Raw genomic sequence first — 12,461 nt, forward strand, 5'->3', positions numbered from 1 at the left:
GTGGAGTGTTCTCCCTCCGGTTCCTTCCTATATTGCCCAGGGTGTGACTGTGAATGGATGAATGGATGAATGGACGGAGAACCTGCACAGACTGTCAGTGGTTGTTTGTCAGCCCCATGACAGACTGGTGACCTGCTCAGGTGTACCCCACCTCTCATCCACCCAGAGCTGCCTACAGGAGGAGGCCTGGGCTCATCAGTCTGAGCCAGACGCAGATTCAAACCAACAAAAAATGCCAGACTTGGTTCTGGGTCGATGACCTTATCACACCTGCAAGAAATAGAGAATATCTCTGGATTTGGCTATTAGCTAAGTCCAGAGATATTTAGCTAATAATATTAGCCTTAGCTAATAGCTGAACTGGTTTGACTGCTGAGTGACGGGATAACTGCCTGGACAGATGTGATCTGTGAAACACTTTAAACTGGATTAAACTTTATTCGACGTGTCTTTTACTGGACGGTCCCCAGGTCTCACCTGAGCTCCTCTCACCAGAGTGTCCAAAGGAGGAAACACTGTAAATCACTGCAGCACTCACCTCCCTCACACACACACAGCACAGCGCAGCTCTAAGATCCAGCCAGGTGTTGATAACATGTTCAGGGTGTGGTGTTGACATGGTAACAGGACCAGACTGGGCGTGGCAGTGTGCGTGTGTGTCTGTGTGTGTGTGTGTTGTAAAGCCTCGGGCTGTGCATTTGTGCCGTTCAGCAGTGGGGAAAGTGTTGGAGTGTGTAAGCAGGTATTGGCAGGGTGTGTGTGATGGATCATAATGTGTGTTTGTGTGTGAGTAAGTGTGTGTCTGAGGTTCAGGGTGTGTCAGACCTGCAGCCTCAGGATACAGTTTACAAATGGAAACAACCCACAGCAGGAAGGAGAGAAACTCCGACCTGCAGGCCGGGACTTCGTCCTCGAGCTCCGAGGACACAAACACCAAACAAACAAACAACCCTGATAAATCCACAGAAAACGATCAAAACTCATCAGCACAGTTAAAGGAGTCGGGTCATATCCTCTGTACTCTGACTGTCACAGGTTAAAGTCCTGCAAAGTCCTACTGAAGTAAATGTACAACCTGAGTGACAGTGACCTGTGTGATGGATGATTAATACTGATGCATTTATGTGTATCATGTGTATGATGGTGTGTTATGTTAGTGGAGACACTGCTGAGGCTTCCTTTCTTTTTTCTCATTTCATTCTTTTCTTTGTTCATTTGTTGTTTGTATTTATTTCACAGCCGTCTGTGTGTTGTTTCCTCCATGTTTTTGTTGGACAGTAACACATTTTAAAAAACCTCCTCTTCACCTCTGAAGTTCTATGACACCAGATAAAGGTGGATGCAGGTGGAGGTGCTCTGAGGATTTATGTTGTGTTACTGGGACCATTCCGCCTGCTCTACACACTGTGTATTCACTGTCCACTGTCCACAGAAACATGACTTTTCATTTTGTCTCTTGTGAAATGTCTTTGTGTCAAAAAAATGTAAATGTGATGAAAAAGTCCCAGGAAACGTCCCGAACAACGCCCGCACTGTCCCAACGCACACAGCTGCTGACACACTGCAGCCATCACATCCTCTGGCTGAGTGTGTGCGTGTGCGTGTCTGAGTGTGAGTGTGTGTACTCTGTGAATCACACGTGAGTAAGTGTGGACCAGTATGTGCAGCGTGTACAGACCTGCAGCAGGAGAGGAGTTAAAAGTCTGAGGAGCCGGGCGAATCTTTTATTTTCTGCTCTGAGCAGATTCGACTCTGATCTGATTTCTGGATTCACACAACATGAAGAGCAGCAGCTGGATTTCACTGTGCGGGGTTCTGGCTGTGGTTTGTGCCGTTCAGGCCACACACACATATTACTGTAAGTGTTTCCTCTTCCTATTTTTTGCTTTTTGATTTATTGTTTATTGATTCTTGTTTTTAGACTTCCAGCTCAGCTGACAGCCTCCTCACAGACAGCTGACCAAACTCAGCATCGCTGCACTGTGTCGCTTAAAGGACCTTAATGATGTTTTTCCAAACCCTGCATATGTTTGATGAAGACAGTTAGCAGTGAGAGTTTAGCATAGATGCAGCAGAGTGGCCTGAGGCCTGACAGCAGCAGCACACGGCGACAGATCTGAGCGGTTTTCCTGTCCAATGAGCAGCTTCTCCTTTCTGTTCACACGCTGTGAACATCAGCCTGTAAAACCTGCTGCTCTTCTCTGTCAGTACTCTGCAGACTGAGGTTTACACGAGAAAAGTTACAGGAAAACCTCGTTAGTGATTCAGCATCAGGAGAAACCGACCACAGGTGGACAGGACATGAAGACAATCAGAAAAACACACAGATGATGAGTCAGTGAAAGTAAGAAAGCTAAACACGTTTCAGAGCTTTGAACCAGCGATGAATGAATCTGTGTCAGGTCAGAAAGTGATGGAGGCCTGGAAAAGGGAAAAAGAGAAAGGAGAATGATTTGCAAACATGGTCGGGCTCAGGCAGCCTCTCCCTCACCTGTGGGTGAGGCCTGAACCTCAGACGGGAGCCGCCTCCCCCACAGGGAGGAAAGTTATTACCAGTTTAGCACTGACTGAGTCTGACCTGAGCACAGTTAACCGCTCTGAGTTTTACAAACAGAAACAACATGAAGAGTCTGTGCAGGACAGAAGCCTCAGGAAACCAGTGAAACATCATCCCGGGGTCAGAAACCTGGATGAGGACTTCAGGGTTAAACTCTGACTGTGTGAGGCTGTGACGCAGAAACTGTCTCTGGGTGGGACTTTGTTATGTGTGTGTGTGTTTTTGTTCCCCTGGGATAAAAGAAACAGCTGAGTTGTGAAACTGTGGCTCCTCAGGGGTTGGTGTTTTTTGTGATTAGGGAGGAATCGTGTCAGACACATGTTGGAAACTGTCCGATTAAAGCCATAACACCTGAGCTCACGGCTGCCGGCGGCGCTCAGGTGAACATTACCCCGTATCACAGAGTGAGTCACGGTGTGTCACTCTCTGATGTTCTCTGAACCACAGTGACCGAGCTGTTAGAGGCTGCTGCCGCTACATGAATCGCTGAATCAGAGGCTGAGTGATCTCAGGTCAACCTCGACCCGACGGTCAGACGGACGAACAAACAGACGCACCTTAAACACACCTCAGCCTCTGTGACACTGTGGAGAAACCAATCACAGTCACTGCTTCAGTTCTTTGGTTTTTCACTTTTACTATTACTTTCTAATTTTTTTTAAATTTTCTCTTTTCCCACAATCCTTTTATCAGTTGCTTCCTCTGTCGACGTTAATGATTGATAAAGACTGTGGGGCGTCACAGAGGTTTGATCCTGATGTGTTCGCTGCCTCACAGAGTTTCTCACGCCGTCTGAGCTGGTGTTTGTCAGACGGTCTCTGCTGCACAGATTCATTTTTACCTCACACTCTCATTCTTTACTACTAACTGCTGTTTATGTGACTCTGTCAGTTCTGTGTGAAATGTCCAGTAACAAGCCGCAGCCTGCTGAAACTCTCCCACTGTCACAGTTTGAAATGAAGCTTTAAGTCTCAGTGCTGAGAGGAAACGCCACGGGATCTCTGGGTGTTCGTCAGCGACCGTCCTGCGATCCTGTGGCGTTTCCTCAGACGAGGCGTTGGCTGATTGGGGCGGGGTCAGTGGAGTCCGATGATTTGTTCAGGGCTTCAGGTTGGGAGGAGCAGTCAACCACAGAACACACAAGGAGCTTCACACTCTGTAAATAGCTCTAATGCTCTGCTTGGTCATGTTAAAGCTGAGTGGGCTTAACAGGAAAAGAAAAGCTGTGATTTGTCTCCACAGTCTAAGTTTCCCAGAGGATTTTCCACCAGCTCCGTCATCAGTGCAAAGCTTTGACTTTTAAATAAACAAACTCTCATTCCTGCTCCCAGAGGATGAACTGGAAGCATGAGTCAGAGATTCAATCACAGAAACAAATGCACCAAAACATCAACACCCAAAGCAAACAGAATGTAAATAACATCACAATAAACAAAATCCAGAATGAGCAGACTCACACGGACCTTCGCCCTCTGTCTCCTGCAGCCACACTGCGTTGTGAGTGTAATGGGAGATCTCGGTATTGCCTTCGCGACGCTTTCGGCCTGCACTGCATCGACTGTCAGGGAAACACTGAGGGTCGCCACTGTGAGCGCTGCAAGGCCGGCTTCTACCTGGAGGGGGCAGGACAGAGCTGCACGCCCTGCCGCTGCAACTCCACAGGTGAGAGACCACAACACACCTGTACCTCAGACACACTGCTGAGTTTTATTACAGATGCAGGACGTCTCAACTCGCTGCTTCTCCTTCAGGTTCCGTTAGCGCCACGTGTGACAGCAGGGGGCGCTGCAGCTGTAAAGAAGGTGTTACAGGAGAAAAATGTGACCGCTGTCCGGACGGCCCGATCGGACCGAACGGCTGCTCGCAAAGGTGAAAGCTCACCTCATATCGATGTCTGAGGAGGTTTATTTTAAATCTGCATTTGTACTTCAACTAACACTTCAGCTCCTTTCACTGCTTCAGTTCCAACTAACACTTCAGCTCCTTTCAGCACTTCCTCCTGGACTGACTCTTGAACTCTCTGTGATTGAACTTCTGCATTTAAACTTTAAATAGCTGCACCGCTCCTTTCAGTACTTTCACTTAAAACTATTTTTTTTACATTAATTACTCCAACAGAAAATTAATTAAATTTGTGTGTGCGTGCGTGTGCGTGTGTGTGATTTTCCACTCTAACTTCCTGTTGTTTGACGTGGTTCTCAGACGTCAGCCCAGAGAGGATTCTGGGACTCAGACACTTCCATGTTTCTGTTACGGCCACAGCAGCCGGTGTTCTGCACAGTCCGGTTTCTCCGTCCACAACATCACCTCCACCTTCGCTCACGGTAACATTCACCCCTTCATTTCACAATAAAAGACCAGTGACAGCCTGAGAAGTTAACAGTGGATTCCGGGGTTCATTTCAAAGTAAAAGCGTCGGTAGCTGCTGCGGTGTGTGAAGTCTCAGACTGTGTGGTGTTTTCAGGTCCGGAGGGTTGGAAGGTGGCGACGGCTCAAGGCGTCACCCCCGGTGAGGTTCACTTCCGGTGGTCGCCGACGCACCAGGACCTGGAGGTGATTTCCAAAAACAGCCTGCCTGTTTACCTGTACGCCCCAGGTGAGAATAAACCCCGCCCCCCGTATCTGTCATCTGATTTCTGCCTACCTTTCCTCCTTCCGTCTCATCTTTTTTCTCTTGTCTTTTCTCCGTATTTCCTTCTCTTTCCTCCTCCTCATGTTTCCTAGTCCTTCTTTCCTTCCCTCTTTAAAGCATTATCCTTTCCTCGTTTCCTCTCCTCCTTCTGACCAGGTGTTTCCTCCCCTCTCCCACAGCTCCTTACCTGGGGAACCAGTTGCTGAGTTATGGTCAGGACTTTTCCTTCTCCTTGCGTCTGGACCGAGGCGTCCGACACCCGTCCACCAACGACGTGATCCTGGAAGGTGCTGGTCTAAAGGTCTCGGCCTCGCTGGGCGACCTGCGGTCCATCGTCCCCTGTGGTCAGAAAATCAACTACAGGTTCAGGTCAGAGAATCAGCCTGCAGGATCTGTGGTTAGCCAGCTAACTTCAGGTTTAAGCCTGAGTTTTCAGGGTTACGATGGTGGTTCATGGTAACACTTTTCCAGATCACTGGAAAAATGGAGTCATGTTTTCTACAGGATCCTTATTGTTCAGTCAGATGGTTTTCTGGAGGTTTTCCATGTGTTCACTCTGGTTTCCAAACAAACTGAGGGAGAGTTTCTCACTGAATAACTCCATCATAAATATTCCAGCTTCATCTGAAGGGAACACAGATTCTTTTGTTTGGTGAAACTTCCTCCCTCAGAGGAAACGCCACAGCTCGCGCCATCAGAAACATTTTCAGAGCAATATTCACAGTAAAGACACGGTCACTGAATTTTCAGATTCTGACTGTAAACATTTCAGGAACAGACTGATGCAATGGCAGCAGCAGCTTAACGCCTCAGTCTGTGCTGTGAAGTGTGAATCCATGTCTTCTGTCTGACCCACAGGCTGGATGAGCAGCCTGGCAGCAGGTGGAGGCCTCAGCTCTCCTCCCTCCAGTTCCAGACCCTCCTCCAGAACCTCAGCGCCGTCAAGATCCGGGCAACGTTCGGAGAAAACGGTGAGCTTTCACTCCACCTGCTAGTATGTTGTTGTTATTCTGGCTCCAAGGAAACACACAGTCCTGCACGGATTAGCTGGTGCATTGTGATCAGTAGGAGTTGAACCATGGTGTCTTTTCAGGACGTGGTTACCTCGACAACGTGCAGCTGGTGTCAGCACAGCGTGGAGATGGCGCCCCGGCCCGCTGGGTTCAGACCTGCAGCTGCCCCACGGGATACGAGGGCGAGTTCTGCGAGCGCTGCTCCGCTGGTTTCAGACGCAGGATCCCTGCAGACGGAGCCTTCAGCCCCTGCGAGCCCTGCAGCTGCAGAGGAGGCAGCTGTGACCCTCAGACCGGAGACTGCTACTCTGCTGACGAGACGCCCGGAGAACAGGGCTGCCCTGAGGGGTTTTATGGAGACCCTGCAGGAGATGCTGGAGCGCGGCGCCCCTGCACACCCTGTCAGTGCAACGGTCACATTGATGTCAGCGCGGCGGGAAGCTGCGATCGCAGCAGCGGCGAATGTCTGAAGTGTCTGAACAACACGACGGGACGGAGCTGTGAGGCCTGTGTGAGAGGTTTCTACCACAGCCGACCCACCGACGCCTGCAGACGTAAGAACCACAGCTCAGTCAGGACGCTCAGATTCTCTGACCTGGAGTCTCAAACTATTTAAACCACCGACCATAAATGTTTCTAACCGTGGTTTCCTCTCTTGTTTCATGGACCAGCGTGTGACTGTGACATCCAGGGCTCTGAGTCCGGACAGTGTGATGATCTGGGCCGCTGTCGGTGCAGACCGGGCTTCGAGGGTCTGAGGTGTCACCGATCGGACTGCCCCGCCTGCTTCAGCCCCATCAAGACAAAGGTACAGCTCACATCCTGCTTACTGTGCCACTTCATCGTTCATCGACTGTGACTGAGCTTAGTTTGGTTCCATGAAACTAACGACAGTTTCCAGTCACTCTAATCATTAAACAGCAGAGGTGTGAACAGTACAGAGGCTGATGGCAGCAGCACAACTCAACAACACGTTTAAAGTAGTGTTCACCTGTTCACGCATGTTTCCTGTGCAACAGATGGAAGCTTACGCTGCCAGACTGAAGGAGCTGGACTCTCAGTTCTCAGACATGGACGGAGGTTTGACACCAGCCGACAGCTCTCAGATGGAGGCCGCCCTGAGAGCCATCGAGCAGCAGGTGAACGACCTGCAGGACACCACCGAGCATCTCACAGGTAAGACGGCCACTCACCTCTCCCGTCACTTATTATGTCTTCATCCGCTGCAGGAATCTGAGCTGAGACGTGCAGTCGAGCTCATCCAGGCCACAGCCTGAACCTCTTCTCTCTGCAGCAGTAATCAATCATCTCTGAGGTGTGTGTGAAAACTGTACTGACTGAAGTTTTCTAGCAGCATCTAGTGGACATCAGAGGGACTGCAGCGTGGACCAAAGAGCTCATACAAAGACAAAAACACTTTTCAGATCATGTTTTGGGGAAGTTGTGGAGAAATTCTCAGTCACATAAATCTGATAAGAGGATGTTGTGCATCACCGTCACATCTCCTGTGTCCAACAGAATCAGAGAAGAGGCTGCAGGGTCGTCTGTCGTCCATCAGCAGGAGTCAGCTGACCACAGGACAGGACATCCAGAACATCGCCGACACAGCCGACGACATCGAACAACGGCAGAAAGCCTACAAGACTGAGGTGGAGGAGGTCCAGGCTCTGATGGCGGAGATTAAACGCAAACTGGAGGAGGCCAAGACCAAGCTCAGATCAGCTGTAAGCAGCAACGGCTAAGAGCTTTACCTTTTACACGTGATGAGCTTTTACAGAGCTTTGTTAGTTGTTAAATTGCTGCTCATACAAACCTCCATGTTGGCAAAAACATTTTTCACTTTCACCGTTCACACAAACAGGAAGCTGCTGTGGCTGTAACTAGCACTGAACAATGACACTCCAGGATTAAAATCACTGACCTGAGCAGGTAAAAAGGTCAGAATCACCTCACCTGCCTTACAGAGAGAAACCCAGACTGACTGGAGGTGGATTAAACAGAGTGATCATCAGGAACAGTGCTGCTTTAAGAAGATGATGTTGTCCTGTCACTAAAAGCTGTTTTCTTTCTTCCATCCTGTCAGGAGTTTCCTCTTGGAGATGCTCCGCTGGGTTCAAACCTCCTGTCTTCGTTGGTGCAGACAGCTGTCAGCCTGGCAGATAAGTAAGTCCATTTTACTGATTTCATGGTGTCACTGATATATTGGTAAAATGTTTAGATGTTTGCGTCTTCCCCGTTGTCACCGGTCACCCACTCTGTCCATCTACAGGCATCAGACAAAGGCTAATTCTGTGGAGCAAACTGCCAACGAGGCTCTGAGTGACTCTGAGAAGAGTCTGGCTCTGGTCCGAACTCTCATGAACAAAGAGAACAAAGTCAAAGAGCTGATTGGAGATCTGAAAACTATGTGAGTAGCTTCTGTTTGATTCTGATTCCTCCTCTTCCTTCCACAGAGACCATGGGTCACATGTCTGGTATGATTGTCCAGGTGTTGCTAGGTGTCAGACGAGACTCTGTCTCGTATGTCATAAGAACAATAGGAAATAAGTCCACAGGCAGAGATGCTGTGACAATCATCCAATCATAGAGCTTCAAATTCTGCTGTCATACAGGAAGTGGCAGGTTTGAGGTTTGTAGATAAATTCAGGAACATGACTCAGTTGGTCAGTCTGCTGCAGACGTTGTGGAGTTTCCTCCATGAAAACATTTCATGCGTAAAAGGAGACTCACAGAAGGAAGACTCTCGTTAAACGAATGATATCTGTGCATGTTCAGGTACGACCAGACTTCTGCCCAGGTGAAGGGTTTGGAGAACCAGGCCATCCGCTTGAGCAGCGAGGCCAGAGATGAGAGCAAAATGGCCGATGGCATGTTGAAAAATATCGCCAACATGGAGCGAAACATCCCAACATCCCTGAAGGTAACGGCTGCTGCCAGACATTAAAATCTGGTGTTCACTTTCAGAAAACTTCTCCTGGAAAACATCCTTAATGAGTAACTTTATTTTTTTTGTGTAAGATCTTTAACCCCTATGTTTTCCCATGATGCTCAGGAGAAGATGGACGACATGGTTTCCAGGTTGGACGGTCTGAAGAAGGTGGTGGATGGGAACATCTCAGGCTTCGAGGCGCTGCAGGACGGCGTGCAGCAAGATAAGGCCACCAGCGAGAACCTGCTCGCCAAGGGCAAAGCTGCCCAGCAGGTACTGACATAATTCATGCAGCTCTGCTTTGCTGCTCACACTGAACAGCTTAAAATATTAACCTGCACAGCTCAAACTCCCATGGTCCAAAACGTGAAATAACAAAAGACTGAGATCTAAGACCCAGGTGTCACCTGTCTCTGTCTGCAGGAGTTCAACAGGCTGCTGGACAGAGTCAACGATGCCAAGGCCATCACTGAGGACGCTCTGCAACGCATCAACACCAACACCAACGAGCTGGACGACGCACTCAACACCCTGAAAGGTACGCAGTCACGCTGACTCATGGACTCTCTCTCCACAAACATAGAGCTGGACTGAATGCGACTCTTCCTCCTCCTCAGGATTCGACCAGCAGATAGACGGCAGCAGAGCTCTGGCTGACGCCGCCATCGGACGTCTTCCTGGCATCAACGCCACCATCCAGCAGGCTGTTAGCAACAACGATGAGACGCTGTCTGTTCTGGGAGATGTGTCCGAAGATTACCACAGCACTCTGGGATCCATCAGTGAGCTGGAGGACCTGGTCAGCAGTCTGGAGGTACAAACCAGTTGTGTACACTCTGAAAAAATGGGACATGTGTAGCCTAGCTTAGCACAAAGACTGAAAGCAGGGGGAACTGTTAGCCATGCTCCATCAAAAGAGAAAAACAACAAGCTCAAGTTTATGTTTAATAGAAGAAGACAAAAATCTGCGTTATGGGTGTGTGATGCAAACTCAACATCCACATACTCATTTTTTCTGGTTTCAGGTGCTTCACATCAAATGGCTTCTGGTCTCACTTTGATAGAAGTCAATATTCTTTCAGTCTGTCCATGCAAACTGCTTTGATCACAGTGTTGGACGTCAGCTGACTGGGCGCTTTGTTTTCTATCTTCAGGGAATGTTTGGATCTTTGCCGTCTCATGCCAATCTGGTGAATGAAGCCTCCAAACTAAGGAAGGAGGCAGAGGATCTGAAGACAAAGACGGTCGATGTAGCTGAAGACCTGGGACTGAAGCTTGATAATGCCAGGAGGCTGGAGGTTGATGCTGAACAGGTAAACTGTCCACACAGAGACAACCTGCCAGGGAAAAGACTCACAAACTGAGAGACAAAAAGTCAATGATGTAAATGTTTCCTCTGCAGGCTGCTGTCGGAGCGGCTGCAGCTTTCAGCAACGCCAAACAGACCAGAGACGCTGTGGGGAAAACACTACGAAACGTCAACAGCCTGCTGGCTAACATGAGTAAGTACAAGATTTTATCATAACTGCTCATCGTTATGGTCTGTAGGACACGATGTGAACACCTCACTGGTGTAAAAACACAGCGTGGGAGCAGGAGGTTACAGTGTGCTGCTAACTGTTAGCATACCTGTTTCCCTGTGTCAGCAGAGAAACAGGTGCTGCTAACTGTTAGCATACCTGTTTCCCTGTGTCAGCAGAGAAAAAGGTGCTGCTAACTGTTAGCATACCTGTTTCCCTGTGTCAGCAGAGAAAAAGGTGCTGCTAACTGTTAGCATACCTGTTTCCCTGTGTCAGCAGAGAAAAAGGTGCTGCTAACTGTTAGCATACCTGTTTCCCTGTGTCAGCACGGGATCAAATGACCCCATGGCTCCACGCAGCGTGTTAGCATGTTAGCGTTTAGCTTTCAGCTCATAGTTTTGATTTCCTGTCTGACGTCACTGTTGTGTTTACAGCTCGTTCTGCTGCCTCCATCAGTTAATGCAGCAGGAAAGCGTTAGATGTGACATTAACACCTGTAAACTGTAGAAATACCTGCAGCACAGGTTTCTTACCTCCTTCTTCTTCTCCTCAGACAAACCCGACGTTGTGGATGAAAATCATCTGAAGCAGCTGGAGGAGTCTCTGGCCGGCGCTCAGAGAGACGTGGAGGGTCACCTGAGGCCTCGGCTCAGGGAGATGGAGCAACAGGAGGCCGCCATGCGTCGCCGGCTGGCTGGCATCAACCTGGACATCGACACCATCCTGGGAGACATCGCTAACCTGGAGGAGATCCTGAAGACCGTCCCCAGCGACTGCTTCAACACCCGCCTCATTGAGGAGGCCTGAGCGTCATTACCTGCTGCCAAGGTCTGGTTTTACAGAAGAGAACCCAAACCCACCCAGTCTTAGAAAACAAAGGGTGGTCACAGTCAGTTTTAAACTACTGTTTTTACAGGACCATCAAGTTTAAAGAATAAATCCTATTCAGAGTGTAAATCTGACATTACATTTTTCAGAACCATCCAGTTTCATTTTTCTTCCCTGTAAATGATCAAATCTGTCGCAGAGAAGCAGGAGACCTTTGTCCTCAGCCTTCATCTGCTCTGACGCCTCACGGCTGTCCACCTGTCTGAGGTTTACTGTTCACAGTAAATACCAGAATAACCTGAGAAAGCAAAATTACTTTAAAGTAATTTTATGTTAGAGGAGAAGAAAACACATCATCCTGTCTAACATACGAACAACAGAAAGACTAACACTCCAGAACGTCTGACCCACAAATGTGTTTTACATCAAACACAGTTTTTGCATTATTGCACATAACAGCTACTGATTTTCTCCAATAAACACCAAAATAATGACACCTACATGTTGAGTATAAAATATATTTAATATTCTTGTATTGAACCCATATCTTTACCTGATGAAACTATATTTTTTGTGTTGATATTTCTGAAATGATGTATGAATGTAAATGTTTTCTATTTATCTCTGTACATACAAGTTCAGTTTTTATATCTTTTTAAATTCGGTGTTTTTATTTGTTCTTTTGTTTTTCATGTGTCTGAAACATTTCTATCAATCTTTACTCTTCTCATATAAAAGCTGCTGCACTTCTTCCTGATTTACTACGTGTCGCTTTTTAAATCTTCATCACTTTGATTAGATTTATTTGTCTGATAAATCTGAATTTCTTTTTATTTTTATATGGAGCTCATGTTCTGGGGACGGAAGCTAAACGCCTGAAATGGATAAAAGTTCTAAAATGAGCTGAAAGACATCGACAAGATATTTTCTCATTATTCTCATTATGTCAGAATTTTAAGAAAACACACTTAATATTTTGAAA

At 47.9% G+C, this 12,461-nt stretch overlaps 1 protein-coding gene across 1 annotated transcript; it reads left to right on the forward strand.

The window, feature by feature from the left end:
• Window positions 1–1,721: 1,721 nt before the first annotated feature.
• On the forward strand, window positions 1,722–11,838 carry lamc2 (laminin, gamma 2). The gene is made up of 20 exons (XM_041055698.1): window positions 1,722–1,858; window positions 4,043–4,219; window positions 4,309–4,426; window positions 4,760–4,881; window positions 5,022–5,153; window positions 5,369–5,558; window positions 6,048–6,160; window positions 6,283–6,756; window positions 6,874–7,010; window positions 7,222–7,378; window positions 7,721–7,926; window positions 8,286–8,365; window positions 8,472–8,609; window positions 8,978–9,122; window positions 9,255–9,404; window positions 9,555–9,669; window positions 9,749–9,945; window positions 10,286–10,444; window positions 10,534–10,633; window positions 11,205–11,838. Exons 1-20 carry the CDS (start codon window positions 1,780–1,782, stop codon window positions 11,456–11,458), a joined length of 3,243 nt encoding a protein of 1,080 aa, XP_040911632.1. The 5' UTR covers window positions 1,722–1,779; the 3' UTR covers window positions 11,459–11,838.
• Window positions 11,839–12,461: the final 623 nt, after the last annotated feature.

This window comes from Toxotes jaculatrix, chromosome 14, assembly GCF_017976425.1.
Source record: "Toxotes jaculatrix isolate fToxJac2 chromosome 14, fToxJac2.pri, whole genome shotgun sequence".
Classification (NCBI taxonomy): Eukaryota; Metazoa; Chordata; class Actinopteri; family Toxotidae; genus Toxotes; species Toxotes jaculatrix.

Excerpts from the sequence above, each read along its gene's own strand:
- lamc2 (XM_041055698.1), top strand. The coding sequence starts at position 1,780 with ATGAAGAGCAGCAGCTGGATTTCACTGTGCGGGGTTCTGGCTGTGGTT. Across the intron at positions 7,927-8,285 it reads AGACCAAGCTCAGATCAGCT|GAGTTTCCTCTTGGAGATGC; the intron begins GTAAGCAGCAAC and ends CCATCCTGTCAG. Across the intron at positions 9,670-9,748 it reads CGCACTCAACACCCTGAAAG|GATTCGACCAGCAGATAGAC; the intron begins GTACGCAGTCAC and ends CCTCCTCCTCAG.